Source organism: Zea mays, chromosome 8, assembly GCF_902167145.1.
Source record: "Zea mays cultivar B73 chromosome 8, Zm-B73-REFERENCE-NAM-5.0, whole genome shotgun sequence".
In the NCBI taxonomy this organism is placed as follows: Eukaryota; Viridiplantae; Streptophyta; class Magnoliopsida; order Poales; family Poaceae; genus Zea; species Zea mays.
The window spans coordinates 130114366-130137464 of record NC_050103.1 but is presented as its reverse complement, the minus strand read 5'-3'; the positions used below and the strand labels follow the sequence as shown (position 1 = coordinate 130137464).

Genomic DNA, 23099 nt, shown 5'->3' with positions numbered 1-23099 from the left:
CCTCCCTCTGGCCATCACTCACACCTAGAGTGATAATGGGCTCTAAATTTTGCACTAGAAAATTTAATAGACACTATTTCTATTTATTTTTTAATTAAAATCAATTAAGGACTCAAACAAATTGTCAACATTTAGATCGTAATCCAATATCACCCCTATTCTCATCGTTAACCCTTCCTCTCCCTAAGATTGTAACAACATTAGGCTATATGCTAGTAATTTAGAAAAAACGAATATATCCCTACCAGATATCTAAATCTCCACAACACTTTGGCAGCGACCTAACTTCGCCGACTTCTCCAAAAAACGGACAAAGCCGGTGGCATCAGGCCGCCGAGCACGCCAACACCCTATCAGTTTCAGATCATATAGCTGATACTCTGCTACATTTGCAGCAATACAATCCTGTAAATACGAATTGCAACTCTCATTTCTGTAAATTGGAAACCTTTTAGGCTCCTCTCTGTACGCTGTTCTTAAATGGCTTAAATGCAATGAAGTTTGTTATGTACATAAAAAACAGCATATACAAACCAGCGGCTGCCGAATTTTAATAGAATGCCAACATATTAATAAATCTTATCATATATCATAGAATGCACATATTAATAAATCTTATCATATATCATGGAATGCCAGCCAACCAAACCTTTCCCATCATGCTCAAACACAAACATAGCATCATAGCACTCTCAACACAAATGCCAACCGCACTCGGATACACCACTGCGTAGACCTGGAATTCTAAGCTGGGAGCCATGCTACAAGAAACGCCTACATCAGTGCTATGGCTCAGCAGATGGCATTGCATCAGGGCTGCCAGGAATGCTTGTATCAATGTTGGCTAGTGCTGTGGCTCAGCAGATGGCATTGCTGCATCAGTGCTGCCAGGAATGGTTGTATCAATGTTGCTAGGCATCAACACGTTGAAGCCATCAATTGCCGTTGATATGATCATCGACGGTATCTGTGGGTGCCAGTGCAGTTCTTTCAAGTCTCTCTGGCCCTGCTCATACAAAACAGTCGGTGTCATGTGGTTATATCCTTTACAAGCAACACAATTATGCAAGAAAAAAATGAAGCCACAAGTCAGTTAATTTCCAATGGCATCATAAGTACTACCTGATGAGCAAAGAGAAGTTGTGGGGGCAAATCTTCAGGTGCGTTTGCCTGCTCCTTCATCTTTGCTCTGAACTCAGCCTCCTCCTCCGCATCTCTTTCCAGTGAAAGGTCCCAGATTCTAAATCCAAACAATTCAGGAGAGGTGTAAGCAAATACTAGGCACGGCATTTCAGAAACCCAGCGCGTCCAAACCGGAGAAGGTAAAGAGGGAGCTACGTTAGTTGATGATCTTCAGATGTTACAGCTAATGATGATGCTTCATGTGGACTCCACTCGATAGATGTAATTGCTTTCTTGTGGTACTCAAAATGTGCCACCAACGAGTCCTCCTGCCAGAGTGTCAGTATGGCAGAGAGCGCAAGAAAAGATTCACCATGATATAACAAGAAAGTACAGAACCCAAAGTACTACCAGCAGCGTGAATTGCAAGATATGTCAAGATAATCTGAGTAAATACAACAAGGTACTATTGTGGAAGTCGGCTACAATGATTTATGCACAATTGCACAGTGCAATGTTTACATACTAATAGTAACAAAACAAAGATCTACTGTAGGATATCTCTAACTCCAAAGTAGAGTAGCAAAAGCATGGCTTATCTATTTTTATCCATGAGATGGTTTAGTCATTTACTAATAGCTTAAGAACACCCAGTCATGTGTAACTCTTGCCATATATTACGGAGTCAAATAGAAGACCAACTTCAAATTAATTATGAAAATACAAATTCGTGAAAAATGTCATAAGTTGGCTACATCCCTGAAACTCAAAAGCATAGAAAATTGTGATTTATGATATGGCCCAGCCGCATAGAGTTTATTTTAGGAAACACTGAGTTGATTGGTTGTGATTATTTGGTAGCAAATAGTCCCTTTTTGTAATGGTAGCAGTAGTTACCTTATTGAGCATTACGGCTCTATAGTTTCTATGTTTAGGAAAAAGATTGTGGGGAAATAAAAGAGGAAGAGGCAGAAGAGAAAAGGGACATTCTTGTTCCACAAATTCCAGTCTCAGGCGTCGCCGACGATAAACGGCCGGTGGTTCCGTCAACCGCTACCATAGGTCGCCGGCGAGCTATCCCGGTGCCGCCCCAGCCTACTCGATCTGGGCTGCGGCCTGGAACTCGTTCCTATCAACGGGAACACCCATATCAACAGATTCAGGTGGTTCTGGTGCATCCCTGCCCATGGCTTCCGCTGAGGATCGCGTGGGGCATCTGGAGGCCTCGGTCGCGCAACTGGCGGTTGCTGTGCAGGACATCCAGTCCAACATAGCAGAGCTCGCCAAGGTTGTCGCCGACTCAGTGCAGCTGACGGGTGGCGAGGCATCGGGGGTAGATGGCCGGCACCGTCCTCAACAACAGGGACGCCGGGACGGACGAGACGCCGACGCGATGGGCGGTGAGCGTGGCGGTCGTCGCGGGTTTCCACACGCGCCCCGTTACGACTTGCCGTTGTTCGATGGGTCGGAGGACCCATTGCTGTGGCTGCGTCAGTGCGAGCAGTATGGGCGGTTGCATGACATTCCAAGGGAGGAGTGGGTGCAGATGGCCGGCATGCATCTGCGCGGCGAGGCTCAGGAGGTTTTGGACAATTGGGAAACTGGGGATCAATTCATTTCTTGGCCGGAGTTCTATGACACCTTCTTGCAGCGCTTCACACGGCATTCAACCTCGGGACCGCTGGGAGATCTGGCAAATTTGAAACAGCACAACAGCCGAGCAGACGTATATGCAAGGGAGTTTCAGCGACTTCTTGCCCGCACACCAAGGTTGTCTCGGCAGGATCAGATCGAGCTCTTTACCGCGGGGTTATCGTCCACCCTCGCGGCCGAGGTCCGTCGGGATCGCCCCCGGGACTTGGATGACGCCATGGGTTTGGCTCGTGAAGCAGAACGGCGGGAAGATCTCTTTCTTGCCAAGGTGACCCAGGCCACGCGGTCACGCGGGTCTCGTAGCACATCTTGGGCATTGGGCACCGATCCATCGGCAAGTAATCGGGCGACGGCGCCGTCATCCAGTGCCCTCCCGGTGGCGCCTGGGGGATCCAAGCTGGAAGGGGGTCGAGCGTTGACGACGGCTTCACAGACTTCAGGGACTGTTCCCACTGCTCCACCATATTGTCGTCGTCTCAGTCCTGCAGAAATGTCTGACCGAAGGGAGAAGGGTCTCTGTTATAACTGTGATGAGGTTTACTCGCGTGGACATCGTTGTCAGCGCCTGTTCCATTTGGAAGTGCTCAGCGAGGGTGAAGAGGATGATTCACTGGAGGAGGAACCAACCCTATCTGCTATAGCCATGAAGGGTCTGAAGGCCAGTCGCACTATGCAGGTCATTGTAGTCATGGGTGGACAACGTCTGGTGGGCTTAGTGGATAGTGGTAGCACCCATAACTTTATTAGTAGCTATGCTGCTTCTGTGGTGCAGATCACACAGTCGTCAGGGACTGGACAGCAGGTGCAGGTAGCCAATGGCGCTCGGTTGCCATGTCTTGGGCGGTTGAAAGATGTCCAGTTCTGCATTCAAACTCACATCTTCTCAGACTCCTTTTTGGTGATTCCCTTGGAAGGTTTTGATGTTGTTTTGGGGGTGCAGTGGCTGTAGAAATTGGGTGATATCAACTGGAATTTTGATTCCCTCCAAATGGCCTTCTCTTTGGATGGGGGCCACGTGAGTTTGCAGGGCATCACACCTCATGGGCGGCCAGTACATCTGAACAGTCTTGTAGTGGGTAGAGACCCTCGGTTGCAGGAGATCTTGACTGCATTTGATGATCTGTTTCAAGAACCGCAGGGCCTGCCACCCTCTCGTCAGTGTGATCATCGCATCTGTTTGAAGGAAGGGTCTGACCCAGTGGTGGTAAGGCTGTATCGCTATCCCCACCGCCAGAAGGATGAAATTGAGCGTCAGTGCACCGACATGTTGGCACAAGGTATTATTCGGCCCAGTCGTTCTCCATTCTCTTCACCTGTGCTTCTAGTTCGCAAGGCAGATGGTTCTTGGCGGTTTTGTGTGGATTATCGTGAACTGAATGCCACAACTATCAAAGACAAATTCCCAATTCCGGTAGTGGAAGAACTGCTTGACGAGTTGCATGGGGCTCTATTTTTCACCAAACTTGATTTAAGATCGGGCTATCATCAAGTCCGTATGCATGCTGCAGATGTGGAGAAGACGGCATTCCGCACTCACCATGGGCATTTTGAATTTCTGGTTATGGCATTTGGCTTGTGTAATGCCCCTTCTACCTTTCAGGCCTTAATGAATGAGGTGCTCTCTAAGTTCCTTCGCAAATTCGTGTTGGTTTTCTTCGATGATATTCTTGTATACAGCCCCTCCTGGGAGGATCATCTGCAACATCTTTCTTCAGTTTTGGCTCAACTCCGTCATCATCAATTATATCTGAAACAGTCCAAGTGTGCTTTTGCTCAAGCCACAGTGGGTTATCTGGGACATGTCATTTCAGCAAAAGGTGTGGAAGCTGACCCAAACAAGATTCAGGATGTGGAGCGATGGCCTATTCCCATGTCAGTGGCAGATATACGGAGTTTCTTGGGTTTAGCGGGGTATTACCGGCGCTTCATTCATCATTATGCATCGATCGCAGAACCTCTCACTACTCGGCTTCGCCGTCAAAAATTCCACTGGTCTGATGAGGCGGCAGCAGCCTTCCAGCGCCTGAAGCATGCTCTCCAAACTGCTCCAGTCCTCCGTCTTCCAGACTTCAATATTCTTTTTGTGGTTGAATGTGACGCCTCTAGTACGGGGATTGGAGCAGTGCTACAACAAGAAGGGCATCCAGTGGCTTATTACAGCCGTAAGCTAGCAGATCGACATGTGAAGCTTGCAGCTTATGAAAGGGAATTAATTGGGTTATCGAAGGCTATTCGTCATTGGCGGCCATATTTGTGGGGGCGCCCCTTTGTTGTTCGCACTGATCATGCAAGTCTAAAATTTTTACTTGATCAAGCTTTGGTGACTCCGCCGCAACAACACTGGCTCAGCAAGTTAATGGGGTTTGATTTCTCGGTGGAATACAAACCAGGACAGGCTAATGTGGTCGCGGATGCGCTGTCTCGCATCCATGACCCACTGGGCACATGTGCCGCTATTTCATCCCCTACTGTGCTGTCAAGGGAGGTATGGGAATCCGAACTGAGGAAGGATCCGACCATTCAGCAGCGTGCTGCTCAACTTCTCACCACAGCCCGGGGTCTTGAGGGAGTGCCCAATGGTAGTCTCTGGTCAACCCATGGGGGTCTTGTCTTCCGCAAAGATCGGTTGTTTATTCCAGCAACATCACCTCTTCGGCCCCAAGTGGTGGCTGCTTATCATGATGTGACTCATGAGGGAGTGCATAAAACATTACATCGTATTAAGCAAAGTTTCTTTTGGGAGAATCCGCGTCGGTCTGTAGAAGAGTATGTCCAGAATTGTCTTGTTTGTCAGCAGCATAAAGCAAGCACTCTAGCGCCAGCTGGCCTTCTGCAACCCTTGCCAATACCTCATCATATTTGGGCTGATATCTCAATGGATTTTGTGGTTGGTCTCCCAAAGTCTCAGGGGAAGACGGCTTTGTTGGTGGTGGTGGATCGATTATCAAAATATGGCCATTTTATTGCCTTCAAGCGGCCTGCCACGGCCTCGGTGGTTGCTGATATTTTCTTTGACCAGATTGTGAGACTACATGGGATGGAGTCAATCGTCTCCGATCGGGATCCAGTGTTCACTAGTTCCTTTTGGCAGAATCTTTTCAAGCGTTGCGGCACACAGCTCCTCACTTCTTCCTCTTATCACCCTCAGACGGATGGCCAGACAGAGGTGGTTAATCGTATTATTGAGATGTATCTTCGCTGCCTAGCTGCCGAGAGGCCCTCCACTTGGGTCCACTGGTTACCATGGGCTGAATTTTGTTACAACTCCTCCTATCATTCTGCTCTCAGACTGACTCCCTTTGAATTGGTGTATGGCCGCAAACCCCCTCCAGTGGTTCCTTACAGCCAAGGATCTACCCTTGTGGATGCGGTTGATAGCCAGCTGGTGGATCGTGATGCCTTATTGGATAGAGCTCGTCATCACTTGTTGACTGCCCAGAACAGGATGAAACAGCGTTATGATCTCCATCACCGTGAGGTCTCTTATGCTGTGGGTGATTGGGTGTGGTTAAAGCTCCAAAGTCATCGTCAACTCTCGGTTCGCCCGGATCACTATCACAAGTTGGCGCCCAGATTTTTTGGACCTTACCAGGTGGTCAGTCAAGTGGGCAACGTGGCATATCGTCTCGCCTTACCAGCAACAGCTAAAATACATGATGTATTTCACGTCTCCATGCTGAAACCTTTCAAAGGGCCTCCTCCATCCACCACACCAGACCTTCCTGAAGATGTATCCTACCCCTCTCCAGAATCTGCACAACCAACTCCTCACAAGATACTGGCTCAACGCTTTGTTCACGGGCACCGGCAGTTCTTGATTCAGTGGACCGGACAGAATCTTGAAGAAGCTACTTGGGAGGATGCTCTGGACTTCCGTCGGGCGCACCCAGATTTCAAGCTTGAGGACAAGCTTGCTGTCGAGGGGGGGGAGTATTGATATGGCCCAGCCGCATAGAGTTTATTTTAGGAAACACTGAGTTGATTGGCTGTGATTATTTGGTAGCAAATAGTCCCTTTTTGTAATGGTAGCAGTAGTTACCTTATTGAGCATTACGGCTCTATAGTTTCTATGTTTAGGAAAAAGATTGTGGGGAAATAAAAGAGGAAGAGGCAGAAGAGAAAAGGGACATTCTTGTTCCACAAATTCCAGTCTCAGGCGTCGCCGACGATAAACGGCCGGTGGTTCCGTCAACCGCTACCATAGGTCGCCGGCGAGCTATCCCGGTGCCGCCCCAGCCTACTCGATCTGGGCTGCGGCCTGGAACTCGTTCCTATCAACGGGAACACCCATATCAACTTATCAGAAAAGGAATACCTCAATTGATCTAAGATCACGAACTGAGAAACTGCCATCATCGCACCCAGAAGCTATCATGCAGCTAGCAAGCCTGACAAAGCAGGTCAAAATGCATGTAAAATAGTATTTCGCAGAAAATATAAGACTAGTAAAATCAATAAAGTTCTCCACTCAACATACTTGTTCCATGAGATAACATTCACATCGGCTTCATGAGCTTTGACAGAAATACAAGGTTTCTTCCCTGTACGTATATCCCATATTGATATCGTACCATCCACAGAACATGAGGCAAATATGTCGGCTTCCGTGGGACTCCACTGCAAGCATATAGCAATTAAAGTTGAGACAATCACATTCAAGGAAACATATGAATAGGTACAGTGGCATGCCTGTAGATCTTCAACACTTGCAGAGTGTCCAACAAATGGGTTTGCATCTACGTTCCAGTTGTTTGAAGTCGGCTCCCATAGGTGAATGCACTTATTGCAGTCGCCTGCATAGAAAAAGCACCATGTGAAATTGAGAATGTCTATATACGAAATTAAATGATATTGATGATTTATTTTGGATATGGAATAGAGGAAACCACATGATGCATGCAGTTCTCAACTATGGAAACATTATAAACATCATAGCAGATGACAATCATTGTGAAATGGACAAGATCAGATACACAGGGGTGACAATGGGCTCTAAATTTTACACTATAAAATTTAAGAATAGGATCAGATTAGGATCGGGCTCTATTTCTATTCACTTTTGAACTAAAATTAATTAAAGGCTCAAACAAATTGTGAATAAACATTTGGATCATGATCCATTACCACCCCTAGATACACACCAGAAACAAGTCTTCCAGTAACAAGTGGACTCCAATCAATGGCATATCCCTCATCTTTATGACCACTAAATACTTTCAGGGGTAAGTGTTTGTGGATTATGTCGTCTTCTTTGGGTGCAGCTGTCCCTGACTCAGCTAAAGAATTAAGGAATGAGCTCAAGTCCCACACCTGCATATTTAGCAACCAGAGATCAGTTAGCAATGCACAAAGGAGTCAACATGGTGCATTCTGTTTCTGGACAAAGGTTTTCAAAGGAAATAGAAGATGCATATATAAGGTCCATTCTGTTACTAAGCAACTAGAAAAGGGAAATGATGTACAGGTTTACACAGCCAATGATCACAGCAAATAAAAAAATGGGGTAAGAACTGAATCACCTGAACATGACCAGTATCTCCCCACGTAGCACTTATATGTGGTTTTTGAGTCATTGAGCGTATCCGATTTACACACCCCGCATGAGCCACCTTTTTTAGCTGGTACATTCAGATATAGCAACAGAAAAAATATCATTGCATCAACATGCCTTGCTGATAGTGAAAAAAAAAACTTGATTTTTTGCGGCTATGTCTAGAGTTGTGATTTCGGTAAAACAAAACATACATGTAGGATGGGTTTTGTATCCTCATTAATCTCTTCATCTTCTTCATCGCTGCTGCTGTCACTATCCACATCAGTGTCAGCTTCAACTGCTGAAGCTGGTATAGGTTCCCGCTTCTTGCCACTTATGTTAGAAAGCTTGAAAACGCCAATATAGTTCCATGAAGCTTTCTCAGCCTGAACAACATTAGTTTAACTCTTGACTCAGAGATAAACTAGAGTATGCTCTCAGAAATGATTAATTATAATTCCACCAAATATCATGTCATTCCTTTAAGCTGAAATGTCCAGAGAATAAGATCTATACACCAAACAAAGATGGCACATTTATGCTGGTGTTAATCTTTTAATAATCCAAAGTTACTGACTTGCAATCCACCAGAATTTCTAGCAACAATCATGATATAAATGCGGCAACATGAGTTTTGCTCTTAACTCAGAAAAAGAAACTAAATTTTACTGTCAGAAATGATATTTAGAAAATATTATGCCATCCCTTTGAGCTGAAATGTCCTGAAAGAGTAAGATTGATACATCAAACAAAGCTGCCGCATTCATGCTTGTGCTAATCTTCTAACGATCCAAATTCACTCACTTGCAATCCATCACAATTTCTAGCAACAGTAATCTTTACTCCTATAAAGCACCAGTTTCCCTGGTTTCCCCTGCCGTCCCTTTTGCAAAAAAAACCCTTCTACTTATTTCTAATCTAACCCACAGTTCAAACATCTCTCTCTCTCTCTCTCTCGTTTGTATATTTGGAGTCCTGGGCTTCCAATAATTAGAGGAAGCCCTGGCTCAACGGTGCCATCCGGTTTAGCCGCACCAGATTCGGACGGCTATAAAAACACCCCCAGGCTGCCAGGAATTAGGTTTTAGCGAGGGCGGCGGTTTCCTCGAGCGTGCGAGCGACGACGATCAGGGGGGGGGGGGGCGATGGACGGCGAACTCCCCCAGGACCAAGCGACAGCGACACTCCCCCTGGATCGAGCGACGGCGGCGCTCCCCCAGGATCAAGTGACGGCGGCGCTCCCCCAGGATCGAGCGACTGCGGCGCTCCCCCAGGATCGAGGATCTAGGAGGCGCGCCCGCGGCGGCGGATCTGGGAGGCGCGCCCGCGGCGGCAGATCTAGGAGGCGCGCGCGCGACGTCGGCTTTTTGGAGGTGTGCGCCCCGGAATGACGCCCGCTGGCGTCCCACGACAGGCGACGACATGCGGCCTTCCCTAGGCACGAGCGATGGTGGATCGACGACCCTGTTTTGTGCGATTTTGTATACATATTTATGCCAACGTCAATAGGTTTTTATGGTACATTGTCAGTTCATGGCTCTTCTTCCATCTTTTGTATGTTTCTGATATTTCTATTCACATTTTATGTAAATTTGTTGTTTTTTACGTAGTGTACCGCGATGCATAAATAACTTCCACATGTAGCATAATTAGTATCAGTATATATCATAAACTAGTTCTAACGAGCCTAACTACATGGTTGTTACTTGTTAGAGAGATCCTATATTTGTGGACGAAATAAAACATTGAAAATCAGATTTTTGTTTCCATGTATGTCAATCCATTTTCTTTCAACTCACATTTTTCTCATCCTAATTTTGTGCGCATGAAAAAAATATATATTTTGTACACAGTGTACCACAGTGCATAAATACCTTCACCGTATACTATAATTAGCCTCAGTATATATCATAAACTGGTTCTAACGAGCCTATATGTATGGATGTTTAAGAGATCCTATATTTATGAAGGAAATTAAGCATTTAAATCAGATTTTTTGTTTCCATGCATGCCAATCCATTTCCTTTCAACGTACATTCTTGCCATCCTAAATTTGTGTGCATGCAGTAGAAAACAGATTTTCTAGACGATGTGCCATATTGCATAAATATCTATGACGTATAGCATAATTAGTATCAGTTTATGTGGTAAACTGGTTCCAACAATCTGAGCTACATGACTGTTGTAGAGATCCTACTTTTATGGACAAAATAAAGCATTTAATCAGATTTTTTGTTTCCATGCATGTCAATCCATTTTCTTTCAACGCACATTCTTGTCATTCTAAATTTATGCGCATACAATAGGAAACAGTTTTTTACGCGATGTACCACAATGCATAAATATCTATACCGAGTAGCATAATTAGTATCAGTATATGTCATAAACTGATTCCAACGAGCCTAACTGCATTACTGTTGGAGGGATCTTATATTTATGAGGGAAATAAAACATTTAAATCAGATTTTTTTTGTTACCATGCATGTCAATCCATTTTCTCTCAACGCACATTCTTGTCAACCTAAATTTGTGCACATGCAGCAGAAAACTGATTTTCTACGTAGCGTACCGTATTGCATAAATATCTACATCGTGTAGCATAATTAGTATTAGTATATATATCATAAAATGTTTCTAGCGAGCCTAGCTGCATGGCTGCTATAAAGATCCTATATTTATGGACGGAATAAAGAATTCAAATCAGATTTTTTTTATTTCCATGCATGCAGCAGTTAACGGATAAGCTTCCTAATTTTTCGCGCACGTAAATAGAAAAAATTGGGCGCATGCAAGGAATGGGACGCATGCGGGAGTGGGCTAGTGACCAGGCTAGTCTAGTGGTGCATGAGGGTGGCTGAGGCTTCCTGTATCCTATGGAAGCCCAGGGTAGCATAATTAGTATTAGTATATATACACTAATCTATTTAGAACCTAATGTGAGGACCTGGTGATAACACGGCTTCACCCTCCGCGCTGACACTCTAGGCACACCCACCACAGCGCGAAAAAAAATAGTGCGGAGCGAGTACTCGAACCCACGCCCCCTTGCTTCAGAAATTTGGGGTTAACCACCAGACCACACATATCTTAGTGTTTAGAAATAAACAATAATTATATTTGAGTATATAACAATCGTAGCAAAGCACGGGCAACTGGCTAGTGTGTGTGTGTGTATAGGCAATGCTATTTACCACCCTAGGTGCCAAATTCTTATTTGGCACCCGCGATCGAGAGGGAGAGCAAGACGACGCCGGGACAAGCGGGCGAGTGTGGAGCGGAAGGAATGTGCAGAGACTGGATATTTATGGCCGGCTACGTCGTCAGGCTACCAAGAGGGTCCCACGGTGGAGGCCGTGTGCGCGGGGCTTGCCTGGTCGATGTACAAGTGCGTGGGCGGGATATCATGATCAGCCATTTATTAAAACAATTCAATATTTTCTTAAAAGAATCCAAGCTAGTTGTGTATACATCCATACGGACGTAGAGCCGTTTCATTCGTTTTGGTTTTCACACAGCATCAGAATTTAAAATGATATGCATCAGAAAATGTGATCAGGTTTGTAGAGAAGCTGACAATAAGAATAGGGCCATTTTCTGGCGTAATCAACAAAAATATAGTTTTCCATGTACACTTCTTTAGATAAAATGACTGAGTATTCATAGAACGACCGAGTTTGTTCACTTCCTTTCTTATAATACATGTTTTTGTAGAATGACTAACTCACTAAATGACTCATATCTCGACAATTCTCATGAATGATTGAGCCTAAAATGAAAGAATGAATGACATTTATATAATGATTGAGTTTGTTCACTTTCTTTTTCCGCAATGACTGTTTTTTAGAATGACGGGCTCGCTAAATGACTCATATCCCGGTATTACCATGAATGACTGGGGCTAAAAAGATGGAACGATTGAGTATTCCTACAATGATTGAGTTTGTTCACTTTCATTCTCGTAATGTCTATTTTTTTTAGAACAACTGACTCGCTAAATGACTGATATCTCAGTAATTCTCATGAATGACTGAGGCTGAAAAATAGAATGACTGAGTATTTGTAGAATGACTGACACTGATAACTACAATGACTGACCCTGATAAACCCTAAGATAAATGTCAAGTGAGATTTAGTTTTGAAGCTTTCACCACGACAGACACAATGGTGAAATCGATTTTTTTATTTTAACACTCGGTTTAGTAGATATTATTTTTTTAAATCGAACAACTAATAGAATGACTGACACGCCAAAAAAATAGAATGACTAACATCATAACAAAAGGATTGTTGTCTGAATAATTATCATAAATGACTAAGGTTAAAAGATAAAATGACTGAGTACTTATAGAATGACTGGCCATAATAACTACAATGGCTGACTTCTAAAAAACACAATGACTGGCCCTAAGATAAATGTCAAGTGGGATCTAGTTTTGAAGCTTTTATCGCGGCGAACACAATGGTAAAATCGATTTTCAAATTTAACAATCGGTTTAGCAGATATTAATTTTTAAGTGAGACGCCAAATCATACATGCATGTGTGAGAATGGAGGGCTGCTTGTGCACAAGTCTGCATGCACGTAAAGGGGTGACAATGGGCTATAAATTTTACATTATAAGATTTAAGGATCGGATCGGATTAGGATCGGGCCTTATTTCTATTTATTTTTGAACTAAAATTTATTTAGTGCCCTACCATTTTGTGAATAAGCATTTGGATCGTGATCCATTACCACCCCTACACACGTACAAGTGGGTCTGCATGTGCGGGCGGGCGGGAGTGTGTGTGTGTGGTTCCACGATTCCACAGTCGTCGTTCGTCACTTTTCCTCTTTTCCGCTTTATGCAAAAATAAGGTAAAATTGTGTACAAGTGGAGCACGAACCTTGGTTGTTGGCTCCACATTCACAACCACCTAACCAACATAACACATCTTTTTTGTATTTTAATAAAACAAAAGTCTACCTATATGATATATAGAAACCATAGCAATACAAGGGCATCTGACCAGTGATATAAATGCAAGCGGGAGCTAACAAAAGAGTATTTGGAATGGCTTTTGTGAGCTTAAAACCAGCAGTGGCACACTTTTCAATTCAAAAATATCTTAGCAGGAACAACAGTACAAAATTAATTCTTGTACAAGTTATAGTTTATTTATAGATAACAAAAGAGCACTATGTGATAGACATCAAAAGCATTTCAAGATTTGATAGTAACAATGGCTACTTTTGTCAATGCTTAGGTTTTCAAGGCATAAAGATTAACACGACCTGCGTTCCAGCAACACCATAGAATGTATGAGGGAACTCTGAACGGACGAGTCCAAGTTGATCACGCACAACATCAAAACTGCAAAGGAAGGTTTCATGAAATGAAAACAGAATATACATTGTTATGACTCCTGAAGTAATAAGCACCAAAAAGAGGGGGGGAACCCATGAGGATAAACTTCACCTCAAGCAAGACCAGCCAATGCCAAAACCTCGGAGATAATTGTAAGCCTGAGGATCAAACTGCAGCTCCTCCCCATCTTCCAGTGTATCTACACCCGGTTGCCAGACCTAAAACGAAGCACTGACCAGTTCAGTACAGTACAGCTCTCACACTGAAACAATACGCATTATCTTAGCAAAAGGAACAAAATGAAACTTGAAGCCGAAAAAGGCGATTCATTTAAGCGCAACTTTACGGGCAAACACCACTATATCGGATGTGCGAAGGCGAAAACCACACAGGACAGGATCGACTATTACTAAATTCTCCCTCACCTTAGCCGGACCAGAGGCAATCGCAGGGTTGGACGACGAGGACGATTCAGTTTTCTGCAGCCCAGAAATACAGAAGAATTAGTCGGGTGGAGCAAAGAACATGCTGAAGAGATCACGATAAAGATGGAACAACAGTAATCAGATTTCCAGAAATAATCCTATCACTATCTGTCAGGTACGGTACCTTCTTGGACTTCTTGGATTGAGCCTTCTTGGCCTTCTTGATGGTGCGACCCATGAGGAAAACCAATCTACCGACTTCTGCAGAATAGCAGCCGGAGCTGCGAGTGCGAGTGCGAGGGAGCGGAGACGAGGCGGCGGAGGTCCGGAACTCGGTGCTGGCGGCGGCCGTAGAGAAGCACCCAAACCCCAAACCCCACGATTTTCTGTAGAAAACTTCGCGTTCCCTCCGTTTAGACGGGCCGGGAGGCTCAGGGTGGGCCGGGAGGCCGTCTCTGGCCCGCAAATCACTCCCAGCCCACGAAACTTTTTTTTCAAGTGCATTCCAAGCAATGATGAGGATTATGTAGGTCCATTTTTTTTAAATAAGAAGTGTTGGTCACCTGTCACGACTTCTCTAAGGATCGGACAATATAATTAGATCGACAGAACCTTCTCGTCTTTTGTTCACTCATGCAGAGATGAGTGAAGCATGTGGGAGAAGATAAAGTGAAAACAGATACCATGTAAAGAAAAGGCATATAAATTAAGGAACTGTGAATTATGTTCCACTATTTTATATTACTGTTGTTGGGCACTAAAATGGACGATCGGACGGTCCGGCTCTGGAGCCGGATAGTCCGCACGCGCAGGATCAGTTAGGGTTCCGAGTTTCTTACGGGATTTGTTAGTTATAATCACGGATTTAGCTCGGGATACGGATTCAAACGGGTCCAGACCTCCCCTTTATATATAGATAGAGGACTACGACCGATTAATCATCAACAATCGAATCAATAATCAGTTTATCTCTCGCTTTTACCTTAGACATCAGGAGTAGTTCTAGTTTAGTTCTAGTTTAGCCTTTCAATCCCTAAATTCTCCGGTTCTCTTCGGCTCTATGTCGATTAGAGGTGTCTAGGTCGGCCGGTCTGCCGACCCTAGACAACACTTAGGATCTCTTCTCCCCGATGGGTCCCTCCCGGGAGAGAGATCCAGGCATCACCGGCGACCTTCGTCGTCCCTGCGCACGCGCGGATCGTTCGGCTCATCAGGCAGGAACTCCAACCCATGTGCCAGGTCGCGGATCGTCCGGCCCCTGGACGCGGACCGTTCACACCTGTGCAGAGAGCACCGCCGCCGGTTCTCAACACAGTGATTGGCGCCCGGATCGGTGTCAACACACTTTTTGGCGACTCCGCTAGGGAAAACACATATGGACCTATCAGATCGGCCCTCAATGGCCGGTTCAAGGGATAACTCTGACGTCTCCCCCAGCAATATCATAGAGCCGACTTGGGAAACCTTGTCGGCTGACGAACATCACCAGTTCGAGGAGCACAAGGAGCAGCTGATCCAAGAAGCAAAGGTGAAGTTCCTTACCAACTTCAAGGTGGACAGGAACAACAAGGCCGTTCAGCAACGGGCGACTGATCTGGCTTCGCTCCGACCCACGATGGATACCCCAAATGTAAGTAACACCAACGAGCTCCAATCTCTTAAAGCTTATGTAGATGAATAGCGAGAGCAAATGCAACATATCGTAGGGGGTATACAAAATGACTATAAAGGCTAGTGCATGCGCTTGATAAGTCTACTATTACAAGTTTTCCTTCGCACGAGGTTGAACTAGGGGGACACACACGTGATTCATCGGCTACAGGTTGTCATGACCAGTCATAACCCCTTTATGGGATGCCGATAGACACGTACTCTGGGCAACCACAACATCCCACACACATCGGCGATAAATTCGTCGATCTGCGCATATCCGGACCATTCGCACGTGAGCGTGGACCGTCCAGGTCAGTGGCGGATGGCCCCGTTTTAAGAAATGAATTACCGAGGCCTGCACCCGAGCCGCCACGTACCGCGCAAACCCTAGGTAACCCATTCGGACCGTCCGCGTATGGCGCCGGACAGTCCGAATACAACACCGGACGGTCCGGACACTTGGCCGAACAGTCCGCACACGTAGCGGGACGGTCCGTGTACTTACCAGGATGGTCTGGCACAAATTTTTTGAGGAGGATGGTTATCCAACTATGCATCTGTCCCGGCTAAACTTTCCATCACACCATACGACACACCAGCACCATAATATAACATACCAAACCCGTGGGGATGAGTACTTTCCGGCCTCTAGAGGGCCAGAAAGGAATGGCCAATCCTATGAGCCACATACGACAAGTATTAACGCGCCACAAAACCCAAAACAATGGGGAGGAAGACATCATACTAATATCCAAACAACCTCACCCATGTTTGACCAGAGAGTCAGTGGTCTCCCACCCGCTGCCATTGATATAGTGAGGGAAGAGATAGTCGGGGCATTCCGAGATAAGCTCAGAGTAAGCATGGTCCCTAGGGGACAGTCATATCGGAGACCTTACGACAGTCGATTTGGCCATCACCCATACCCACAAGGGACTAGGATATCCAAATTCGCGAAGTTTTTGGGTGACCAAGGTAAGAGTACGCTCGAACACATATGCCAATTTTTAGCGCGATTAGGAGAATTGGTCGACACAGAGGCGTTCCGTGTGCGTTTATTTTCATTATCTTTAACAGGATGATGATGATGACGAAGACAACGACATGGCGAGGGATGGGCTCCCATTGGAGCTGTCACCAGAGACGCCTGACGACGACGACGACGACGATGATGATGATGATGATGATGATGATGATGATGACGAAGACGACGACATGGTGGCCCGACTTGGCCTTCAGCCCGGACCCGAGGCTGGGCCAGGGGTCGCCGAGCCAGCCTCCAAGTGGGCTGGCACCATCAGTGCCTGGGGCCGGGACACCAAGGTCCCGGTCCGAGGATGAGAGGCAGGCCGAGGGGGTACTTGACCCCTTGGCCGAGATAATTGGGGTGACTCCGGGGAGTCAGGCCGATCCGCCTGTCCCCCAAGAACAAGCGCCCGTGCCGGCTGTACAGGAGGTTGGTCCCCTAGCCGTTGTGACGACGCCTGGGAGGGCCGCCCCTTCGTCGCCTCGGGCGCCCGAGGCGGAAGCGGCGCCGAAGCCGACAACGAGGCAACCCTCGGCAGCGCCTACGGAGATAGGGGCCCGAGGGGCCTCCCCACAGGCATGATTGGCCTTGCCCCGGAGCGGGTAAGTATCTGAGGATACCTCTGTTTCGGTTTTTTCATTGTGTGCCTTGAACTTGCTCTCTCTTTCTTTCAGCAAGCGGAGGCAGGGCTTGGCTGGTCTGGCCCCCACGATGGCCCTTAAGACGAAGCCGGCTTCGGCGGCCGGTGCTGCGGCGCGCCATGCCGGTTGGTTGGCCTCTGCGCAAGGCGCCCTTCGGCGGGGGGCCTAGGCGGCACGAGTTGCCACGGGGCAAGCTTCCCCGACTGACCCCCCCTGTTGTAGCGGCCATCACGCCGGGGGAGGCCGCTGACGCGGCCGCGGCCCTGAGCCTAGGGATGAAAACGGTTTCGGAATTTTTCGGTATTCCGGAAACCGATTTCGAAATTTTTCGGTCGGATTCATCGGTAACGGTATTTTTCGAAAACGGAATCGGTTTTCGGAATTTTCTATCGGAATCGGTATCGGAATCGGCATGGTGTTTTACCGACCGTTTCCTTCGGTTACCGGTTTTTGTCGGAAATTACCGGATTTGTGTCTCGGAATTTTCCGGAATTGTGTCTCGGAATTTTTCGGAATTGTGTCTCGGAATTTTCCAGCATGTGATTTTTCGCATCGTCTGTACGTCTCTAGATAAGGATTACTTATTTTTGTATTTTTTGGACACCTTTAGAATTTTTTTGGATAGATGGTGTTGGAAGGCAGTTGAGATTAACAATTTGGTCTTTTCCACACACTAGGTTTTAGGGTTTTCCTGTGAGGTTGTGAAAAACTCTTTATGTGAGGAAAAAATATTTTATAAGTAGGCATGTCATGTCAGCTAGATCAAGTGGATATTATGAATTGTGAACTTTGAGTCTATGAACTTGTGATCTTTATGAACTTATTTACTATGAACTTGTTATATTGTGAACTTGTGATCTTTGTACACTTTTTATATTATAAATTTTTAATACTTGTGAACTTTTTATATTGTGAACTTGTTATATCATGAATTGTGAACTTGTGGTCTTTGTGATCTTTTGTCAACTTTGTTGTATTATGAAGTTTGATATATTTACCGATTGTATTTTAGATTCCGACCGTTACCGGTGTATTTTCCGCACCAAACTTTCGTTTCCGATGTTTCCGAAATATCGATATCATTTCCGTTTCCGGAGTTACCGTTTTCGATTTTGTTTCCGATAAAAAATATAAAAACGGTAATGATTTTAGTGTTTACCGACCGTTTCCGACCGTTTTCATCCCTACCTGAGCCTGCCTGACTTATTGTCGGCGCTGTCATTGACTCCCGCCGGGGCCGTCGTTGATTCGCCCGCGAAGCCGCCTGTCGCCATCGACGTCGGGATGGTTGAGGCGCCACCGCCCGTGGTCATCCCCGACCTCCTCATTCTCGGCCATGAGGAGAGGGCGGTCGTCATTGCCGAGGTTGGTGATCGGAGGCCCACCACCTTAGCCGAGGAGAGGCCTAGTACGTCGACGGCGGTGGTACCCGACACATCGGCTGCAGGGGGACTCGACGCCTCGGTGGAGGGGCGTGCAGAACCGCGGCTTGTCCTGGGGAGCGGCGGCCTTACTCCTGCGCAGCTCAATCCCAATGAGTGGTGTGGGCAGCCGCTCCAGTTCTGGGGCCGCGGCATCTCGGAGCCCCTCCTCTTCCTCAACGATGAGTTGGAGGAGAAGTCCCAGGATAGTTTCCATGAGTATACCGAGGCGGCGATGAGGTTGCTTCGGTCAACCATGGAAATCCTCTCCAGGGACGTTCCCAGGGTTTTCCAGGTAAGGATTTAGACGTACACCTCGTGTGACCAGGGCATTCTTTGTGACATCTTGTTTTCCTTCCTCAGGAGCTCGCGAACGCGAACACCGCCAAGCCGCTGTTCATCCGCCGCGAAAGCAACGTTTGAGAGTCACTGTGATCCCAGCGGGCCGCGCTTGCCGAGGCCAATGAGCGCCTTGCCCAACGGAGCGCTGAGGTGGTGGACCTTCGGTTGCTCTGCGACGGGTTGAAGTCGGAGGCAGCAGCGACGCGAACAGAGGCGGCATCGACACGAGCGGAGGCTTTGTCGGCCCCGGGAGCAGGTGGCTTCCCAGGCTGAGGAGATGCGGCAGCGGCAGCTAGAGCTTGGCCAGGCTATCGACGAGCGGGACCAATCTCAGAGCCAAGCTGCCGAGGCCGTGAGCCGGGCTGAGGCCCTTAGGGGTAAGCTGGCTGAGGCTACGGAGCGGCTAGCTGAGGCGTCCGCTCGAGCCGGGGCCCTTGCGGAGAGCCTGGCCGAGGCCGTCGGGTCTGCCCAGTCCGCCCAAGCCGAGGCCTCGCAGCAGCGTGTCCGGGCCAAAGGTATGTTTTGCCCACTTTGTGACTTTGTTTTTTGTCTCCATTCTTCTCCTTGCGTCTGAAGAATTTTGTCCTGATGTCTGTAGGGTTCAAGACGGCTCTTGACGAGTCCGTCAAGAACTGCAAGGCGCTTGCCCAGGCGGCTAAGCAGAAGGAGTCCGACCGCATGGCCATGTCCGAGGCTATCTCGGATTTTTGCCAGGCCTTCGACCTCGACGGCGTCCCCTCGGGTAGCTTCCCCCAGAGTCATCTGCGGGCCTTGGGCGGCCATGTGCGCAGCAGACTCCGCGGGGCGCTGCACCACGGCGTTAGGCGGGCCTTCGCCGTGCTCGCTTCCCACTACGACGTGGATCTGGAGCGGGTCAGCGAGGGGTACTGCTTACCCGACGAAGAGGAGGCTGCCTTAGCCGAGGTCCAGAGGCTTGACACGGCTGTCGAGGGCCCAAGCGCGGCGCTGGCTTCCTCCTTTAAGGTGGAGATCCTTCCGCCCGTGTCGCCGTCTGAGGTCGGGCCTGATTCTGCCGAGTGTGGAAACGACGCCGAGGGTGCCGCTCCTCCCCCTGTCGATGTCTGAGCCTGCAGGAACAGTTTGTTCTAAGTATGCGTATGTTTTTTGCGGCCGCTGAGGCCTAAACATTTTTATTGTCAGATTATAAAGCTGTGTTTTCTTTCCTCTTGTTTCGTGCGTTAGGACTTGTTCGGTAGCAGAATCGCTTATCCGAGCGTGAGTTACTTTTCGCGGAAGGTGATGAGTGAGGTATCCGTATCCCGGAGGTGTAGGAGTCCCTCGGCTCGGTCGGCCTTGCCGTTTAAGGTTCTCTTGTCGTTTTTAGGATTCCGTTATCGATATAGTCGAAAAGCATGAAAGTCGTTTTGGTAGAAAACTTTTCGAGCGTTAGGACTTGTTCGGTAGCAGAATCGCTTATCCGAGCGTGAGCTACTTTTCGCGGAAGGTGATGAGTGCGGTATCCGTATCCCGGAGGCGTAGGAGTCCCTCGGCTCGGTCGGCCTTGCCGTTCAAGGTCTCTCTCGCTCGTCTTTAGGATTCTATTATCGACGCAGTCAAAAAGTGCGAAAGTCGTTCTGGTAAAAGACTTTTCCGAGGAAAATTTTGACGCAGAGGGGGTTCCCCCTTATAGCCCCCGAGGGAGGGTCGGGCTTTGCCGAGGCAAGGTTGATCCTTCCTTGATGGTTAGACTTTATTTATGTATGTAAAGAAGGTGAGATACATGAACGACTTGAAACATTTTAAGGGTAGAAGCGACGTAGCTGTTCGATGTTCCAAGTGTTGTTGTAGACCTCGCCTTGGTCGTTGGCCAGCTTGTATGTCCCGGGCTTCAAAATCTTGGCGATGATGAACGGCCCTTCCCAGGGAGGAGTAAGCTTGTGGCGCCCTCAGGCGTCTTGTCGTAGCCGAAGTACCAAGTCTCCCACTTGGAAGTCTTGGGGCCGAACCCTTCGGGCGTGGTAGCGTCGTAGAGACTGCTGATACCGCGCCGAGTGTAGTAAGGCCACGTCCCGAGCCTCTTCCAGCTGGTCCAATGAATCCTCTCGGCTAGTCTAGTTGCTTCGGTCGTCGTATGCCTTTGTCCTCGGGGAACAGTATTCCAGGTCCGTGGGTAAGATGGCCTCGGCCCCATAGACTAGGAAAAACGGCGAGAAGCCCGTGGCCCGGCTCGGCGTCGTCCTCAGACTCCAAACCACCGAGGGTAGTTCTTTTATCCACCGCTTGCCAAACTTGTTGAGGTCGTTGTAGATCTTCGGTTTTAGTCTATGCAAAATCATACCGTTGGCGCGCTCCACCTGCCCATTTGTCATTGGGTGAGCTACGGCGGCCCAGTCCACACGAATGTGGTGGTCTTCACAGAAGTCCAGGAACTTCTTCCCAGTGAACTACGTGCCATTGTCGGTGATGATGGAGTTTGGGACCCCAAAGCGATGGATGATATTTGTGAAGAACACCACCGCCTGCTCGGACCCGATGCTGGTTAAGGGTCTGACCTCGATCCACTTGGAGAATTTGTCGATGGCGACCAGCAGGTGCGTGAAGCCCCCGGGTGCCTTCTGCAAGGGACCGACGAGGTCCAGACCCCATACGACAAACAACCAAGTGATAGGTATTGTTTGTAGGGCTTGAGCGGGCAGGTGCGTCTGTCTCGCGTAGAATTGACACCCTCGGTAGGAGCGTACAATCCTAGTGGCGTCGGCCACCGCGGTCGGCCAGTAGAAACCTTGTCGGAAAGCGTTTCCCACAAGGGTCCGAGGTGCTGCATGGTGACCGCAAGCCCCTAAGTGTATTTCTTGTAACAGCTCTTGTCCTTGGACGATGGATATGCATCGTTGGAGAATGCCTGAGGGGCTGCGGTGATACAACTCTTTTTCATCACCCAGTAAAACAAGCGACTTGGCGCGCTAAGCCAGTCGCCGAGCTTCGGCCTTGTCGAGGGGCAGATCTCCTCGGAGGAGATATTCCAAGTACGGGGTCTGCCAGTTTTGGTTTGGCGCGACCCCATTCCGCTCTCCCTTGATGCGCAAGGACTCACCCTCGGCGGCCGAGGGTACCTCGGGCTGGGTCAAGGTCTCGTCGGGTTCGGGCGCGTCGTCGAGTTTGACGGATGGTTGATATATGTCCCTGGAGAAGACGTTCGGGGGAACCTTCGTCCGCCTCGAGGCTATTTTCGCTAGCTCATCCGCGGTCTCGTTGTACCGTCGAGCAACATGGTTGAGTTCCAGCCCGTGGAACTTATCTTCCAAGCGCTGAACTTCGTCGCAATAGGCCTCCATTTTTCGATCGTTGCAGTGGGAGTTCTTCATGACTCGGTCAATGACGAGCTGCGAGTCGCCCCGAGCATCGAGGCGCCGAACCCCTAGCTCAACGGCGATGTGCAACCCATTAACCAAAGCCTCGTACTCGGCCACATTGTTTGATGCTGGAAAATGGAGGCGAATCACGTAGCGCACATGTTTCCCGAGGGGTGAGATGAAGGGCAAGCCAGCACCTGCTCCCATTTTCATCAGCGACCCATCGAAGTACATGGTCCAAAGTTCGGCCTGGATTGGAGCTGTCGACAATTGGGTGTCGACCCATTCAGCCAGGAAGTCCGCCAAGACCTGGGATTTTATGGCCTTCTGAGGGGCAAATGAAATTGTTTCGCCCATGAGTTCCACTGCCCATTTTGCTATCCTACCTGAGGCCTCTCGGCACTGGATGATCTCTCCTAGGGGGAAGGATGACACCACAGTCACCGGATGAGACTCTAAGTAGTGTCGCAACTTTCACCGTGTCAGAATTACTGCGTATAGTAGCTTCTGGATTTGTGGGTAGCGGATCTTGGTCTCGGATAGCACCTCGCTGATGAAGTAGATCGGCCTTTGGATGAGCAGCGCATGCCCTTCTTCCCCGTCTCTCGACTACGATCGCGG

General features: G+C 48.0%; 1 protein-coding gene across 1 annotated transcript; it reads right to left on the bottom strand.

Annotated features, from left to right (window-relative positions):
- Window positions 1-466: 466 nt before the first annotated feature.
- LOC100217083 (uncharacterized) lies at window positions 467-14675 on the bottom strand. The gene is made up of 13 exons (NM_001143453.2): window positions 14265-14675; window positions 14081-14134; window positions 13767-13873; window positions 13583-13661; window positions 8521-8694; window positions 8295-8393; window positions 7917-8085; window positions 7465-7568; window positions 7253-7392; window positions 7091-7163; window positions 1339-1451; window positions 1123-1240; window positions 467-1006 (listed from the first exon to the last, which is right to left on the bottom strand). Exons 1-13 carry the CDS (start codon window positions 14316-14318, stop codon window positions 845-847), a joined length of 1446 nt encoding a protein of 481 aa, NP_001136925.2. The 5' UTR covers window positions 14319-14675; the 3' UTR covers window positions 467-844.
- Window positions 14676-23099: the final 8424 nt, after the last annotated feature.

Excerpts from the sequence above, each read along its gene's own strand:
- LOC100217083 (NM_001143453.2), bottom strand. The coding sequence starts at position 14,318 with ATGGGTCGCACCATCAAGAAGGCCAAGAAGGCTCAATCCAAGAAGTCC. Across the intron at positions 13,874-14,080 it reads TTGCCTCTGGTCCGGCTAAG|GTCTGGCAACCGGGTGTAGA; the intron begins GTGAGGGAGAAT and ends GCTTCGTTTTAG. Across the intron at positions 1,241-1,338 it reads TCTGAAGATCATCAACTAAC|AATCTGGGACCTTTCACTGG; the intron begins GTAGCTCCCTCT and ends GTTTGGATTTAG.